This window comes from Euleptes europaea, chromosome 6 (genome assembly GCF_029931775.1).
Source record: "Euleptes europaea isolate rEulEur1 chromosome 6, rEulEur1.hap1, whole genome shotgun sequence".
In the NCBI taxonomy this organism is placed as follows: Eukaryota; Metazoa; Chordata; class Lepidosauria; order Squamata; family Sphaerodactylidae; genus Euleptes; species Euleptes europaea.
Window position 1 is genome coordinate 63222133 of NC_079317.1, and position 18330 is coordinate 63240462.

At 44.7% G+C, this 18330-nt stretch overlaps 1 protein-coding gene across 1 annotated transcript in view; it reads right to left on the reverse strand.

Moving 5' to 3' along the window:
• Positions 1-11773, reverse strand: part of HSD17B12 (hydroxysteroid 17-beta dehydrogenase 12) — a 90904-nt gene extending 79131 nt beyond the window's left edge. Inside the window, exon 1 of the mRNA XM_056850687.1 lies at positions 11608-11773. Coding sequence (XP_056706665.1) covers positions 11608-11773 — 166 coding nt within the window. The remainder of the gene's footprint in view (positions 1-11607) is intronic.
• Between the last annotated feature and the right edge of the window lie 6557 nt (positions 11774-18330).

The window sequence follows — 18330 nt, forward strand, 5'->3', positions numbered from 1 at the left end:
CTCTGATAGTCTAACATGCCTCAAGTACGCACATCTCTCTATCATGTTTAAAGAGTTTCAGATCTTGAAGAATCATAGAGTAAGATGACTAGAGAACTTAAAATGAGAATAAAAAGGAGCAGCTTGGGAGCAAAAATGAGAATAAAAAGGAGCAGCTTGGGAGCAAAAGAGGAAGTAAAAATAGAACAAACTATAACTGGAAGAACCCAAGGAAAAGGTTCTGGAATCTTCCTCATAGCAATGCAGAAAGTTCCAGATACAAATTGGAAAAAGTAGGCAAGGACTTCACAATCCCTTGGGTACAAGTGTAAAGAAAAAGGCAATTCTCTTGAAGATGGTTTCAGTTTAAGTATCTCTCTCTATGGTGCTTGTCAGAAATGCAGAACCTATCACATACATGGTAAACAGAAGGTAAGCTACCCTCAACCATTTTTAAGCCTTGAAGGCCCAGGAAACTGTGTTTATGACAGCATACAAAAAAACAAACACATTTAACTCAAAAATTTGCCCCCTTAAATACAGAAAACACAGAAAAACACATTTTCTCAAGTCTAATTTGCTACTTTGTAATTGATTTTTTAACAGGAATCATCATTTGAACTGCATAAAGACTGAAGATCCAACATGCTACCTTCTGACTCACTTGTACGTAAGGTGAAACACAGGACAATGGCTCTTCAATCCCCTTCTCCCAAAGTGAATAGCCACACAAACATTGCCAGCATTCACCTCTTCTGTACCTTGGTTGCTAATCCTTGGCTGTCATAAATCCATGAACTTTATAGACGACTGCTTTTATACTGTCTGCTGTAATTATCATGCTAAGTGGTTAAGTCAACTTAGACCGTTATTCTAACACTAGACCTCCAAAGCCTTTCCTCTCTTCTGGTTAAAGTCTGTCTCATGATACAATAATGTTGATCTACCCTTGAGTGTTGTCCCTTCAGTATCATCATGGCATTCCTTCCCTATTCTGAACTGACACTACACTATTGCATGTTTGAATGGAATAACCTTCCCTTTGCTGTCTAAGCTGAGAATGGAACAATCAAAACAGCACAATGAGAACATAAGAGCCCTGCTGAATCAGACCAATGTCTTATACAGTGGCCAACCAGTTCCTCTGGAGGTCCAACAGCAGGGCAGAGGTCAACGCCTTCCCCTGATGTTGCCTCCTGGCACTGGTAATCATCTTGGTTACCCTTCTTCTGTACTTTTTCCAGCTTTGTAATTTCCCTTTTGTGATACAGTGACCAGAAATGCACACAGTATTCTATATCCCTCCCTTTCAAGCTTTTTCACTTGCCCCAATATTTTCATGTTCTAAACAGAGATTAAAGCCTTGAATTCTTTTCCCAAAAAAGGTGAAGAAAAAACTGCTACACTGAACTACTGGTTCAGGCAACAACCAGTAGATCTCACACTAAGAAATGATCCTCGATGTCAAATAACTATAAAGTTTTCTTACAAAGACCAAGCTGTCTCTTTTAACAGTAATATTTATAGCTAGAACACATTTTAAAATTCATTTCAAACACCACTGTAAATGAACAATTCCAGAGGTGCTAGTGCAATACATGGTGCAGCCCACTTGTAACAGAATATCCTTTCAATACAGACTCTGCACAGGTTTCATTATGGGGTCAAAGCCTAGCTATATGCAACATATACACGCCCTGACATGACTCAGTCACATTTATCGGGGCGGGGGCTTAAAAACTGCTCTATCACTTGGTGCAGCCTAGAACACTGCAAGGGAGGAGAAAGGAACATGAGGGTTCCTTCTGCTCTGAGGAAGAGAGGACATCTTGACATGGGTGATTCCCATCTGTCCATCAAGGAGGCAGGACTAAAATTTTCCAGATTTCCTGTCTCCTGGATGGAGTCACCCACTTTCCTCAGTTCAGTAACTCCTGAAGCAGTATCTATACTAAAATGCTAAGTAAACCTTTCAGCATTTTAAGAAACAGAAAATTTTGTTATCTCCCCCCGCCCCTTTAAATCAGAGTGGGACAAGATGCCCTCCCTTCCTCAGAGCAGAAGGAACTCTCATTTTAAGTGCCAATGTCCCTTTCTCACTCTGAGGGAAGGGCATCTTGACTTGGGACATCGAAAAGCAGTTGCAGCCCATGTTGGGTGGGAAAGTCAGTCCACCTGCAACATCTGCTGCAATACCCTTGAGAAAGTTGATGTTCTTCTTTTCTGCACAGTTCCAGGTCCCTCGTGCATGTCTTCCCTGCCCCCAGCCTGCCAGGCTCACGTCTGTAAATACCTGGATTATGATGGGCTTGATGTATTCCATGCCCTTGCTTAGACTGGATCGCTGAGTCCAGCACACGAGACTCTGTCAAAGAGGGTAAGTAAGAAATAAGAGAATGTTCATCTTCTGAAGGATCTGAAGCTGGTACAGCTTCAGGAACCATTGCAGAGAATGAAAGTGAAACCTCGCCCAAGGAACCAAAACCAGGCAAGCGATTATTAGGCCTTGAAGTCTTGCCAGAGTCATTAGTAATGATGACCTGGAATATATTAGTTGTTTCGCCATGCCTGAGATTTTCTGGATCTTCTTTTCTGGCAGGTACAGCCTGTTTACAGAGAAATCTATTGTGACCCCCCAAGTGTTCTACCCACTGTGCTCTTGGCCTGATTGATAAGGAACCCATGGCAGGCTAGTGATGGACAGAATGTCTGTGAGCACTTGTATCAGGCTCCAAGATCAGATCAGCAGGTCATCCAGGTATGGTTGAACATGGATTCCCTGATGACAGAGAACAGCAACCAAGGTCACCAGTACTTTGGAGAACACTCTTGGGGCCATAGCTTGCATGAAGGGTGGGGCCTTGAACTAGTAGTATATGTTGCTGTAGGCAAATCTCAGGAACATGTTGTGAGCTGGAAGAATGGGAATTTGGAGATATACCTCAGTGAGGTCTATGGAAGCCATGAAGTCTTGTGGGCAAAGCATTTCTGTGATAGATTGGAGTGTCTCCATCTTCAAGTGTTTGTGGACCACAGATCTGTGTAAATACTTTAAATCTAAAATCGCCCTCCAGTCCCCATTTCTCTTGGGGACCATGAAGAAAATCAAGTAAACCCCTGATGATGCTTCATAGTCAAGGACCTGTTCTATGGCTTCAATGTTTTCAATGGACTGGAAATATACTTGGCTATTCTCCTGTGTTTCTCTTCCAGTTGGGGTCTCTTTGGTCACCCCTGAAGCACAGCAGAGTATTCTGGCTTCAAAAGGAATATGAAACGATCTGCCTTCTATCATCTCTGCTATACGGTATGCTCTTTCTACCAGGATGTCATCCAGGTTGTTTCCAAAGAGTTTATTTCCCTAACGCGGAAAGTATGCTAATATTAGCTTGGAATGGTAATCAGCTTGCCATGCTCTGACACACAAGCTTTTACATGTCGCTACTGTTGATGCCATAGTACAGGAGGAAAAGCGCAGCATATCCAGAGTGGCATCAGCTATAAATGAGATTGCTTTAATGAGAAGATCCTACTAGCACCTTCCCTGGGCTTTTTGTTCACCTCCGGAACAGCTGAACTAGCTTCCTAGCCCAAACATTGGAACCCCTTGCAAACAGAGATAATTTGGCTGATGCCCTAATTGCAAGGGCTGAGGCCTCATGGGATTTTCTGAGATCTGATTTACGATCCAGTTGGTCACACAGGGATCTGTCCCCATCTTTAGTAACCAAGTCCCCTGAGAGGAGAGCAATGACCTAGCCACAGGGATCCATGCAATGGTCACTTCCAGATTGGACTACTGCAACACGCTCTACACAGGACTACCCTTTTTTAATAGTAAAGTTTTATGTTTAAATACAAAGAAATAAACATAAACAATCAAATTATTAAATATGGAGCTTACTTTTTGAGATTACATTTCAATTAACTTCTTTGAATTACATTACTCTATGTTCTCAATATATTATTTTCATATCTTATAAATACATTTATTCTTAAATATGTATTAACTAAATCTTTCTTATTCTATTTTAATTTAATTATATTCTTAATTTTTAGCTACATAGCTTTTAAAATCCATTTTTCCTGAAATTGATCTATTATGTATCAGAGATGTTAGTTTTGCTATTGTTGCATAGTCTGTTATTCTTCCATTCAATCATATCTGGGTATTTCTCTGCTTTCCTTTCCACTTTGCTCCATATATCACTCTTGCCGCCGTCACCATATACTTAAATAATTCCATATGTATTTTTGGAATGTGGCTTAGCAAGATACTAAACATATTTTTCAGATTCAACGCAAACTTACCGTATATACTCGGGTATAAGCCGAATTTTTCAGCCCAAAAAAAGGGCTGAAAAAGCCGGCCTCGGCTTATACACGGGTCAATACGGTAGAAGGGGGAAGGAGGGAGGAGGGAGGGGGGAACTTACCGCCGCCGCCGAGCCACCGCCATTTTCTCCCGCCGGGAGGGGTCTTGGGCAGCCTCTCTGCAGCCGCAGAGAGACTGCCCTGCCCCCCCCCCGGCCCCCGCCGCCATTTTCCCCCGCCGGGAGGGGCCCTGGGCAGCCTCTCTGCAGCCGCAGGGAAGCTGCCCTGGCCCCCGCCGCCATTTTCTCCCGCCGGGAGGGGCCCTGGGCAGCCTCTCTGCAGCCGCAGGGAAGCTGCCCTGGCCCCCCCGGCCCCCGCCGCCATTTTCCCCCGCCGGGAGGGGCCCTAGGCAGCCTCTCTGCAGCCGCAGGGAAGCTGCCCTGGCCCCCCTGGCCCCCGCCGCCATTTTCTCCCGCCAGGAGGGGCCCTGGGCAGCCTCTCTGCAGTCGCAGGGAAGCTGCCCTGGCCCCCCCGGCCCCCGCCGCCATTTTCTCCTGCCGGGAGGGGCCCTGGGCAGCCTCTCTGCAGTCGCAGGGAAGCTGCCCTGGTCCCCCTGGCCCCCGCCGCCATTTTCTCCCGCCGGGAGGGGCCCTGGGCAGCCTCTCTGCAGTCGCAGGGAAGCTACCCCGGCCCCCCCGGCATTTTCCCCGCCGGGAGGGGCCATGGGAGGCCCCTGCCCGTCGCGCCGCTACCGCCCACGCGCCTGGGCGCCTTCCTCCGGCCGGCAGCGGCCTGGAGGGGCCTCCTGCCGGCCCAGGAAGGACGCGCCGCCGCCGCTTCGCCGCCTCTCCAGGTAAGTAGTGGGTTCAGGGGCTTTTCCCCCTCCCCCCCTTGGATGGTACTGGGGTCGGGAGGGCCTGGGAGGTGGCAGGAGGGCGACCTGGGGCAGGGGCCCTGCGCTCTAAAATGGCGGCCGCCATTTTAGAGCGCAGCATTGCGGGTAAAGGAAATTTCTTATTGCCCCTCGGCTTATACGCGGGTCAATAAGAAATTCCCTTTTCTGGCCTCTAATTTGGGGGGTCGGCTTATACTCGGGTCGGCTTATACCCGAGTATATACGGTAAGTTTTAGTATCTTTTGCATTTCATTATATATCATTATCAATATTTTCTTGCTTTCTTACATGTCTACCATATATGATAAAATGTTGCATCTACCGGTATGTTCTGACACTCCCATCATTTCTCATTAAAATCTTTGTTAGCTTTTGCTAACTCGAACTCTTCAACAGTGTATCATCATATACATTATAGCAAATTGTTCACAAAATTAATCTTAAGTATTTAACAATAAATATTCCCTGTGGTATATGTCTATTGTCCACAGAAGGATCATCTAATGCGGCAGATATTTATGCAAAACAATCTTCATACTACTTATTAAGTAAAACCTTTGTCTTAAAAAGTGCTGCATTCATTCCAAAAAAAGAAAAGAAAATATTTTACAGTAATTTTTAGTGCTCCAGTGTAAAAACTGAAAGGTGCCCAGGGGGACGGAGAAATGGACAATGTACTTTCCCCCAGGCCTTCATATATTTAATCCTATATACACATATGTAATGACTAATCACTTCTCTCATCTTCTGAGGAAGAATTGGATATCTGGTTGCTACAGCAATTACAGCAAGATGGTGGGCAGAAGGTCTAAGAAAGAAACCTGATGGAAAACCCAGGACCCTCTCTTTGTTATCTCAGAATTTAAGATAAAAAGAAAGAGATAACAATGTTATGACTTGGCCATAGTAACATTTGTGTTTACAAATGCATGTTTTCAAAAGCTCCAAATGTTAAAATTATAACTCTCATTTCCAACATCTCTGTAGGGCTGTCATGGCCTACACGGGTCCAGGGAATACCGATTACTCCTCTGATGTCAGCCAGCAGCCCTGGCTTCTATCCACAGCTGGCAGCTAAGGTAGTACAGGAAGAAGCGAGGCCACACCCAAACCCACAGCCAGGAACCAGCACAGCAACTCCTCAGCCCTCCAGCTCTGAGCTGGCTGCGGAAAGCCAGCTGCCTGTCTGTTCACCCTCCCATCGTCACCAGAGCCTCAGGAATGGCAGAGGAGGTGAACACGTAAGACCTTACAGGACCAGAAGCGAAATGCTCAACTGGCAGTTTGGTACCAACCCAGCACTGACAGCGGGGATGAGTGTTTGCAGGAGCAGGTCTGAGGTGGCTGGCAGGTGCATGGCATCACAGGCTGCCTGAGTGGCGGGCTGTTTATAAGCAGCTGGAAAGGGCGTAGCTGTGGGGAAGCAAGATGTCTCTCTACTCCTGACCTTGCTGTGAACTGTCTGGACCTTGGCTAGGACCTGGTTTTCGGACTACCCTTGGACTTGCCCCTGTGAAAGTTGAAACTGTTCGGTGTGTGCGTGCTGGGGGATAATGACAAGGGCCATGTTTGCAAAAAGAATCTAGAATGACACATTGAAAACTTATTGCTTATTTAAACTGGAAACATTTTGCTCTGTAAGGGAAAACATTTGCAAAAGGCATAGTTAGACATGTGATAAACATGCCAACTAATTATTACTTTCCTTCCCTGGTGCTCCAGTTCCCACCAAAGTAGAAAAGTCCATACAGGAACAAGTTTGAGACAGCTAGCAAGGATAGATAAATTTTTAAGTCATGAAGACAGACTTCTATTTTTTCATGCGGGGTGGGGTAGAGAATGAAGCAAGCATGTGCAATCTATTTTAGTTCTTTAGGAATAAAAAAATGCATAATACGTTTGTTAATACCTAAACTTTTACTATTTATCATATCAAAATCCAAAATATTAGACACCCTAGTTTTGTTCAAACAAAATTACAAATATATACAATACTTATATTTTTAATTTATATTTATATTATTGTATATTTACCTGTTGTCAGCCACCCTGAGCCTGGTTTGCTTGGGGATGGCGGGGTATAAATAAAATTTATTATCACCATCACTGCATTACCCTAAAATTAGGAAGCTGACTACGCTCCCCCCACCCCAACTCTAAACAGACCCTGGAAGAATTTGAATACCTGTAATTTGATATTTAGTGGTAAGGGGGGAGGGATACATACATAATGCAGGCAGTGTCACTCCTCCTCTACCTGGAATCATAATCATATGCTGGAATTATCACCACTTTTTTTTCCCAGTCACCTAGCCAAACCACATGGCCAAGGTACAGCCAAAACCTCTTCAGTGTATGAATGTGTTAAGAAGATGATGAAGTCCTCAGCATCACTGAAATAAGAAGGTAGGAAAGGGACAGCAGAAGCAGAGCAAGAGAGATACTGAAGAAAGAAAAAGGGTACCAGATGAAATGCAGACTGACTAGTAAGGTCAGAAAACAAAAAGAAGGGATAACGGAGCTGGGAAAGCAGAGATCTGTGATGGAAAGGAGAGTGAAAATCTGGGAGGGGGGATAGGGCCAGGGAAAAATAGAAAACAGAATGAACTTATGAGTGACTCTTGAGTAAGTTGTGAGTAGTTACAGCCAAGTTTGTGAAAGACTATGAAATATTAAGTATTTTGCTGAAATCCCAGACAGGCAGAGAATAGCTCCAAAACCAACGTGTCTAAACTGGATGGAAGGTCAATAAAATGGAAAATGTCATTTAATGTAAAAAAAATTCAAATTGAGGCAAACATTTCTTAATTTTACAACACCAAGTATGATGAAAAACTTTGTGGAGAGAGATAATAAAAAAGACAAATTGAACATCAGTGATTATTGGGGAAGGAAATGGAAATAAACCTACTTGTTATAACAACTGTAAAAAAGTCTAAAGAACAGCTGTGTTTGAAACAGTGCATACCCTCGTAGTCACCCCATCTCAAAAAGGATCTCTAGCTTAGAAAAGCTTAGTGGAGCAAAGGCTCAATGGTCCAGCATCTGCTTTGCCCCCAGAAATCCCAGATTCAGACCCTGGCATCTTTAATTGAATGACTATATTAGATTATATTAAATACTTCTACCTCTCATTTCCCCCTGTATCCTCTTCTCCACTATTTCCTCTTTCCCTTCCCTGGCAGCCCCCTATAGCTTCTCCAACTACCTTTATCTGCCCCTGTTTTCAGCTTTTTCTCCTTCCCTCCCCCCCCTCCACACCCAACAAGCTCTTCCAGTGAAAGGCCTGAATAAGTTGCATGGTGGCTATAAGTTCAGGGCCAGTCCTAGCTGTGTGGTGGTTGCCAGCATCATGCAGGCCAGGCTCAGGTGTGTGGTGGCAGCTACTGCTAGCACTGGGCCTGGCCCAGTTGAGCAAAGGCTGCTGCTGCTTGGTCTTCTTCCCTCTCTCCTTCCCACTAGTCCACCGACCTTCATCTACACCCCCGCCTTCAACTTTCCCTCTTTCTCTAGTCATGGCAAGCTCTCCCTGGGAAAAGTGTGGATGGGCTGTGTGGTGGCCCGCACCAGGATGGGCTGTGTAGTGGCCTGGTGTATGGTGGCTGCTGCCAAGCATGGCTGAGTTAAGTTGTATGGTGGCCACCATCACCAGGCTTAGTTGTGTGGATAGTAAAGTTTTTGTTAGTAGCCGCTGGGCCTTCCTCTTCCACCAGGGGAGATGACAGTGGAGGAGGAGCTCTTCCAGGGCTGTTTCTGCTTTCCTGACCACTCTTGTCTCCCCACACTATGTCTTTGCTTCACAATAAACAATGCTTGGAAGATCTGACAATACAATTGTGGTTGCCTAGCAATCCCCAGCAGTCACTAAATGTTCAGTGGGCATTCTTTTCTTAAAACTGCAGGCACTGTTTCTGTTATTTTGGAGAGTTTTAATCCCCCAACTTATTTTTCTTGGATTTCAGATTTTCCTGCAATTCTACAACTTCCTTTAGTTTTGTAAAATACCCGCCCCCAGTCTGTCCCTAGCTCCATTGATCATATCTTCTAAGGCACAGTGCGGAAAGGGATTCTGATAAAATATCTTGAACTACATGAAAGGTAAATGAAACAAGATGTGATGGGACACCAAAATAAACAGCCTTAAAAAAGAATGTGCAATTAATAAATGTATTGACAGCTATCAGATATTGCAGTTACACAGCACCTCCATGTTCAAAAGCAGTGTATCTCCAAATGCCAGTTTCTGGGGAATGCATTATGTAAGTTGGCTTTGTGCCCAAACATAACAACCGTGGAAATGTGTAGCAATTGAAAATATTTTACATACAATGATGTTAATTAGCCAAGACTTCTTGTGAAATTCTTCCCTAAGTGGAGGTAATGCAAAGAAACAAATCACCTCTAAGCTATTGCAGGTCTTAAAAAGAACACCTTGTTCTCTTATTATCAGTTCAACTACCATTAATTAGCAATCTGAAACACACATCAAGTTCTGTTTTTCTGATATCAAAAATAAAAGATACTCTCTCACACACACACAAATATAATTGTAACTAGGAAAACTAATAAGTGACAGTAGTCAAAAGCGTATTGTAAAATGAAAGCAAGAAAAAAAATTAACTTGGTACAGACAACTGCTGTTGAACTGTATAAGCAACTAAACCTATGCTCCATTACACAAAGAACAGGGCGGAGAACTACATGCGACACCCCTTCATGTGGCACTAGTAGCAAACCCAGTCCTCTGTACCACAGTGGTGGTGTCATCTGGGCTAGCACGTTGGAGAATCCCCAACATGGTACACAGTGGCAATTGATGCATGGGAGGTTTTCCCTTGGCTTTGCCGCTCTCTAGATGCACATTTTCCTCATCCACATTCTCAAAACTCAACAATAAGTCCCCATTCACAGTTTTGAGAATTTGGATGGGGAAAATGTGCATCTAGAGAGTGGCAAATCCAAGGGAAAACCTCCCGTGCATAAATGGCCAGTGTTCCCTTGGAAGTATAAAAGTAGGTAGTCACAATCATCTATCAAAGACAAAATATGGCAAGAATTTTTTAAAAACTAGTTACTTAAAAGGCTGTGATGCATACTTGGCAATACATTAGAAATAATTCCAATGGCATGCCAGGTATGCAAACAAAAAAATTTAAACACACAACTATTCTGCACTTCATTTTATTAGGCTGGTCTTCCGTTAGCCTTGGTTCCTCTTTACTTCCTTTAGCATTTTAATGTGGGTGTCCTGTAGGATCAAAATTTTAAGAGTCTACGTTTATGAAATAAAATAGTCCACTTAACTTTATTCTATCAGCAAGTAGCATAAAACCAGCACCCTCTTTTCCCTATGAGAGAAGTTATACAAGTAGCAGCAAAAGGACATAGAACAGTATATTAATCCTTTTCTTTATATCAAAGAATCTGCAGTCACCGTTCAACTAGTGCAAAAGAACACACAAGTAGTACAGAGCACACTCAAAACTAGCATGCATTTTGCACTGGATTTTGTTTAGAACAAGTAGTATTTCCATGGTCAATCAACAGTACTCATAACGTTATTACACGAAGAAACAGGCTTTGAAAAAAGTGAGAAAGCCGTTTTGCTCATTTCGACCTCAAGTAGTTTCACGAGTTTGTTAATGAACTCACCATTACACAGACTTGAACGGGAAGGGGCAGGCTCTTGAAAGAAAAAGTTTGCCTCGCAAGTATAAATGCGATTTTAAAACAGCCATTTATTCATGGAAGGTTTTGCATTGGATTTGTCACTCTATAGATGCACATTTTCCCCATCTAAATTCTCAAAACTCTGCATGGCGGCTTATTGTTGAGTTTTGAGAATATGGATGGGGGAAAAGTGCATCTAAAGAGTGGCAAATCCAATGCAAAACCTTCCATGACTAGAAATCGAGCTCGGCCTATGCTCAAGGTCACAATAACGGGTTAGTTGGCCATTTATTCATGGAAGGTTTTGCATTGGATTTGCCACTCTTTAGATGCACTTTTTCCCCCCATCCATATTCTCAAAACTCAACAATAAGCCGCCATGCAGAGTTTTGAGAATTCAGATGGGGAAAATGTGCATCTATAGAGTGACGAATCCAGTGCAAAACCTTCCATGAATAAATGGCCTAAGGCAGAAGAGGGCAAACGAAGAACCAGCTCAAACCAGGGATGGGGCGGGAGAGACCCTAAAAAAAGAGCATGGGGACACTGCTGGGTCAGAGAGGGGTGGAAGAGAAGCGCGCTTTTGCGCAAGAGTCCCCTAAGGAGACGAGCTGATAAAGAGCCTAGTGCGAGGAAAGGCAGAAACAGAGGAGAGGAGGGCCGCAGAGGGGCAAAAAGACTGGGGCCGAGGACCAGGTGGGCCCACCGGAAGGGACTCGGTGGGAGGGACGCAGAGGCCGCGGACTCACCCGCCCAGGCGCCCAGGTGCGGGCCCACTGCTTTAGGATCGCCCAGAGCCCACAGGCGGACGCCGTTCACCACATGGTAGAGGACCCTCAGAGCGAAGTACGCGACAGTCAGCAGGCCGGCCCAGTAGAAGAGGCCTGAGCCGGAGGAAGCGTCCGAGGCCTCCATGGCGCCAAGACCGCGACGACGACGACAACGAAGAGGAACAGAGACGGAGCGAGACTGAACTCTCCCGTTGTCCGCCGGACCGGTCTCGCAGGACAGCCCCGCCCCCTCTCCGCGGCGGTTGGCTGCCACGCGGCTCACTCAATCCCGGTCACACTTTTCATTGGCTGCGACGTGGTCACAGCGGCAGTCGAAGCTTGCGCGACCCTATGCGGGGGGGGGGGGGTGGGAGAGAGAGAGGATTCTGTCATTTTTGCTCCCGGGCGAATAGATTGTTCCGGCCTTGCCAAGAGCGGTTGCGCACGCGCATCGTTGCTGGGCCCCACATGGCCGAGGCCGGTCCTCTGCCTCCTATTGGCGCTCGTTCGCGACGAGTCGGCGTGGTTGGCGCAATCAAGGCTGATCAAGGGAAGAAGTGGGAGAATCACGCCTTGGGCAAAATCCAGGGCAGAGTGGCGAGAGGAGTGAGATGACATCTAATTTGTATCAGGAGATGTGCATCCAGCGTAGCCGCCCTCGGAAGATATCATCCGTTCTAAAGATGCAACGCCCTGACCGGGATGGCCCAGCCTAGCCTGGCCTCGTCCGATCTCAGAAGCTAAGCAGGGTCGGCCCTGCTTAGCATGTGGATGGGAGACCACTGAGATGGCAGGCTTTTAGAAAATCAGTAGGCTCTTTGGAAAACCACTGAACTCCAAAAGGAGGGGGCCAGAGAAATATATTTAGTTCATGAACAAACAAAGAAGGCATGGAAAAGAAGTTGTTATTCAGCTCTTCAAGGGGAAACTGCAGGGGGAAAGTCACTAAAACTGAAACAGGCGCTGAGAAATAAAAGGGAGTATAATTATGATAAGAACAGCAGGTGCAGAACAATGGGCTTTAGAAAAAGATGACTTGACCGATCATGTGATGTCTGCCTGATGTACCAATGAAATGTCTGTATGAATAAGCCAATTAACAAATGAAGTACATATCAATCAACCAATAAGTTAGCAGAAAAGTTGTAAACCAATCATTAGTATAATGTATAAGTGACGTATTTTAGAGAATGCATAATGAGCTAACCAAAGATTATAAAAGATCTTGCATGCTTTTGTTTGGGGCCGAGCTTTCTTTGTATTACTCACAAGAGTACAGTTGGGACTAGCAATTGCTAAATAAATCTTGTTTTTCCCAAGAAAAGTGGTCTGAGGTCTTGAACTCTAAAATCTTGTGTCTTGAACTCTAAAATCCAGCTCTTGAATTTTGCTACAACACCACCAAGGAATACCAGGGTTGCTGTGCAGAGGAAGGCACTGGCAAACCACCTCTGTTAGTCTCTTGCCATGAAAACCCCAAAAAGGGGTCGCCATAAGTCGGCTGCGACTTGACGGCATTTTACACACACACACAAATATATAACAGCGGATTGAAAAGTAAAACAAAACATCCCTTGGCATTCACCAAGGGCAGACTGGCTATTTATTTTACTGGACAAAATCCTAGTGGGCTACTCCCTGGAGAGGAGTGTACTTAAAGGAAAGACAAGAATGCCCATTGAGGAAAAAAAGGAATATGCCTGAAGACCCATTGGATATAATGGGAGTCAGGAATGCCAATTTACTTGCATAGGCTCAGTTGAAATACACTGTGGGTGTGTACGTTAAGCGCTGTGAAGTGGCTTCCGACTTATGGCGACCTTATGAATTAATGAACTTCAAAATGTCCTGCTGTTAACCGCCTTGCAAACAGGGCCATGGCTTCTTTGATTGAGTCAATACATCTCATGATGGGTCTTTCCCTTTTCCTGTTGCCTTCAACTTTTCCTGGCATTATTGAGAAAGTTGCAGTGAGAATGCAGTACGGATTCTGAAAATCTGCCCTGGTCATGGAATGACTGTCCCCAGAGTGAGTAGCAGTCCCTGGGCTAGCATAAACTGGGACCACAACGACAACCCCCCCAGAGTGGAATGACAGTCCCTGGGGCTGGAATCCATGCTCTATGACTAGAATGACTGTCCCTGGGAGTAGCATAAGTGTTCTGGGCTATGAATGACAACCCCCAGAGTGAAATGACAATCCTTTGGAGCGGCATAACTGTTCTCAAACTAGAGAGTCCCCTAGTGGAATGACATTCCCCAAGAGTGGCATAAGTGTTCTGGGACTGAAATGACAGCTCCCTGAGTGAAATAACTGTCCCTGGAAGGGACTAGAAGTGCTCTGGGACTGCAATGACAGCCCCCAGAACAGAATGATGCTCCCTGGCATTCCCAGAGACCAGATAAACTGAACTGGGACTTGAATGACATCTACCAGAGCGGAATGACGCTCCCTGGGAAAGTCATAATTGTTTTGGGACTAGAATGGCATCTGCCAGAATTGAAAGACTGTTCCTAAGAGTGGCACAAGTGTTCTGGGACTGTAATGAAAGCCCCCAAAGTGGAATGACAATCGCTGGGAATCCTATAAATTCTCTGGGATGGGAATGACAGCCTCTTGAGTGGAATGATGGTCCGTGGGCTTGGGATCTGTGCTCTGGCCCTGGAATGATAGCTCCCAGAGTGGAATGACATTCCCTGTAACCAGATAAACTGATCTGGAACTAGAATGATCACCCCCAGATTGGAATCACCATCCTTGGGAGTGGCATAAGTGTTCCGGGATTGGAATGACAGCTCTCAGAGCGGAATGAAAATACTATGGACTGCCATAAGTGTTCTAGGTCTGGAATGACAGCCGCTAGCATGGAAGGACCATCCCTAAGAGTGGCATAAGTGTTTTGGGACCAGAATGACAGTCCCCAAGGTGGAATGACAGTCTCTGGGACCACATAAACTGATTTTGAATGACAGCCCCCTGAGTGGAGTGACAGTCCTTCGGAGTGGCATGTGTTCTGGGATTGGAATGACAGTCCCCAGAGTGAACTGACGATCACCTCTAGGCTTTCTCTATGTAGGGCTCTATGTAACTCGCTCTATGTAGGGCTGCCCTCAAGATCCGAAGGCTCCAGCTGGTACAGAATGCTGTAGCAAGACTCCTTATGGGGACCTCGCTGCAGGAACATATACAGCCATTGCCTCATTAACTGCCCTGGCTCCAGCTGGAATATCTGATCAGGTTCGAGGTGCTGGTTTTGACCTTTAAAGCCTTACATGGTCTGGGACCCTCATATCTTTGGGACCACTTCTTTTTGGTACACCCCCCAAAGAACATTACGTTCTTCACATAATAACTTACAGGTGGTCCCTGGCCCTAAGAGTGTGCAGCTGTCCTCAACAAGAGCCAGGGCTCTTTCGGCCCTGGCTGCAGCCTGGTGGAACATGACGCGGAAGCCAAGCGGATTAGCAGTCTTGTCCAGGATACCCATCAGAAAGTCCACGGCCACATAGAAAAAGTGTAGTTTATTTGTACAGTGCAGAAATATATACAGATACTCCTTTCACACTCTCCGCTCATAACATCCCGCGTAGAACTGCGGTTTCACTTCATTATATACACCTGGTGGACGCAGCCACCAATCACAGTAGATATCCAATTATCCTGGTATTGCTACTGCATTGCATCAGCCACCTGGCTCTAACTGGATCAGGCCAGCTTTCTCTAGCTCCCCAGGTACTTTCCAGGCTGATTACATCATCCTTAGATCTCACTGATCTATCCTGCACCTGTCAAACTATCTGACAGACTTGTAATCGTGACAGAACACTCTCCCTAGTAACATCAGAGCCCTGTGGGACCTTAAAGAGCTCCACAGGGCTTGTAAAATGGAGTTGTTCCACCAGGCCTACAACTGAGGACAGCTGCAATCATCATCTGTGCTGGCCTCCCTACCTCCTCCCCCCCCATTTTATTTTAGTAAAGCTTACGGTCTCAGGGGGAATGCCTGGCTGCAATGCTTTTTTAGCGGTAACCATTGCCTTTGCCTTATCTGCAGTTTTAATATGATTATTTATGATTGATTTTAGAGTTTTAATGAATATATAATGCGCCTTAAGGCTGGTTTTAATGTTGTTACCCGCCCTGAGCCTGGTTTTGGCTAGGGAGGGCGGGATAGAAATAGAAAATAATAAATAAATAATAATAGTCTTGCTGTCTTCCTCCTACCTTAAAGCTTGAATGCACGAACACATGAAGCTGCCTTATACTGAATCAGACCCTTGGTCCATCACAGTCAGTATTGTCTACCCAGACTGGCAGCACTCTCCAGGGTCTCAGGCAAAGGTCTTTCACATCGCCTACTTGCCCAGTCCCTTTAACTGGAGGTGCCAGGGATTAAACCTGGGACCTTCTGCATGCCAAGCAGATGCTCTACCACTGAGCCACGGCCCCTTTTCTCCACTGTGTCCAGGTTTATTTCCTTCTTATCCTCTACATTCCTGTTAGGTATCACACTCTGCCTGAGCTCCCTGGGCATTTCTGCCTACCATGTTGCCCGCTGGCCCGCCCCACAGTACCCTCCCCCCTATCTCATACTCTAGGTGATCTATACTTCAATATGTGAAAATTTTAATCTATAAATCTCCTTATAGTACACCAGACTATTTGCCCATCTTGGCAAGTACTCTGACTGCCTCTGACTCTCTAATATCTCCGGCACAGGTGACCAGTTTTGTTCTTCCTTCCTTCCCTTTGACATACCTGACCTCCACCTCTCTAATAGGGTTGCCAACCTCCACGTACTAGCTGGAGATCTCCTGCTATTACAACTGATCTCCAGCCAATAGAGATCAGTTCACCTGGAGAAAATGGCCACTTTGCCAATTGGACTCCACGGGATTGAAGTCCCTCCCCTCCCCAAACCCCGCCCTCCTCAGGCTCCGCCCCAAAATCCTCCCGCCGGTGGCGAAGAGGGACCTGGCAACCTTACTCTCTACACACATTCTTATCCTCCATTCACTTTGGCAATTACAGGAAGCATTCATAAATAAACATTTACCATACAATATTAGCTGTTGAACAAATCTGGTTTAATGTCTTATATTCTAAGAGACAAGTGTGGCCCAATCTGCAGATATCTAAATACACATATCGGCGCCAGCCTGACTATAAACAGTTAGTTCTGAAAACTTGAAGGATCTGCCCCCCAAGGTTTGCATAAAAACCTTATAACTTAAAAAAATACATTGGGGGTTTAAATCCCCCTCCAATAAAAGAGTGTGGCATAAGTGTGTGGTAAGACAACTGCAGGTTACTATCACACTCATTTATTAACAGTATTGAGCAAGTAATTTAATGTTAAAATATCTGCCTAAAAACTGCTCTGAATGATTCTCTAACAGATTGTTTATCTATGATGTGGGCAAGATCTGTAGTTGGAGGGGCTTGTTCCTCAGGTATTACTACAGCCATCAAGTGTCCTGGATTTATGACTGAGGTCTCATGGAATAAGTTTGATGATGATGATGATAGACTTTATTCACAGTCATAGACCATCAAGTCTCCAAACAAATAAAAGTTAAATACATACACATATAATTAGAGAATAATAATATAATATAAATAATAAAATGTAGCAGAAATTAAAATCCTCCAAAATACACATATTGTAAAACAGTACAGATTCTAATCACCAATTGATTATTCCAGAGCCTTAAGCACATTATGTCTTATTTTAGTTGCCAGCCAGGCAAATCTGCCCATACTAACAGATAAATTTGGTATTGTATCTGACAAATGAGCACTAGATGATGTTTTCTGGGAGGTCTGGGGCAGTACACTAACAGAGGAATCAAAGGGCCTGTGCGTATATGATCAAAATAACATGCACTCAAAAAGAACGTGTTCAGTAGTTTCTAATGGGTCCTTGTTGTGTATACATTTTCATGCATCTATTGGCTATTTATTATATATCCCTTCGAGAAACGTAGAGGGAAGAGCATTATATCGAAGCAGCATAAAAGCCCTACGAAATTAATGGTTTGTAATATTTGACAAATAAGGCATAATGATGTTCCTAATAAGCAGGTCCTTTCTGAAGAGGGGATTCTGAATCTTATTCAGATTGTGCTGCCTCTCTACCTCGAAGACTCTGGTCTTAATAAGTTCTTTAGCTGATTCAAGCGTCATTGATAGGAGGAGCTGCCAAGAGAGCCCATAGTGGCCCAATTTTTTATTAAGAGCTAATTGCCAGGGTGCTACAAAAGATTCTGTTAATATCAGGGTTATCAGCCTTTTTTTGTTGTTGTTTAAAAACTTTAGCCAAAACATGAAGGTGATAATGCAGAGACTGACCTGAACCATGGTCATCCTAGACTCAATCCTCAATGCTGCATTTGAGATGTTATTCAGAGCCTGAAAGATTTTTCTAAGGAATAAATTGCATTCTCTGCAGGCTGGTTGTATTACCAATAATGCTCAGAGGGCACCATAAGTTATTTGGGGAAGTGGCTTGGCTCTAAAGATCTTAATTGCAGCCGGAATATGCCTCCCTCCTTTTTGCCAAAATAATTTTTGAATTGATCCAGAAGATTTCCGGGCAGTCAAGGCAACAGAGTTAATATGCGAGGTCCTTGATTGCATGGCCTGAAAGACCACTCCTAGATATTTATAACATAGGACCTGCTCAATTTCCTTTTGATTAA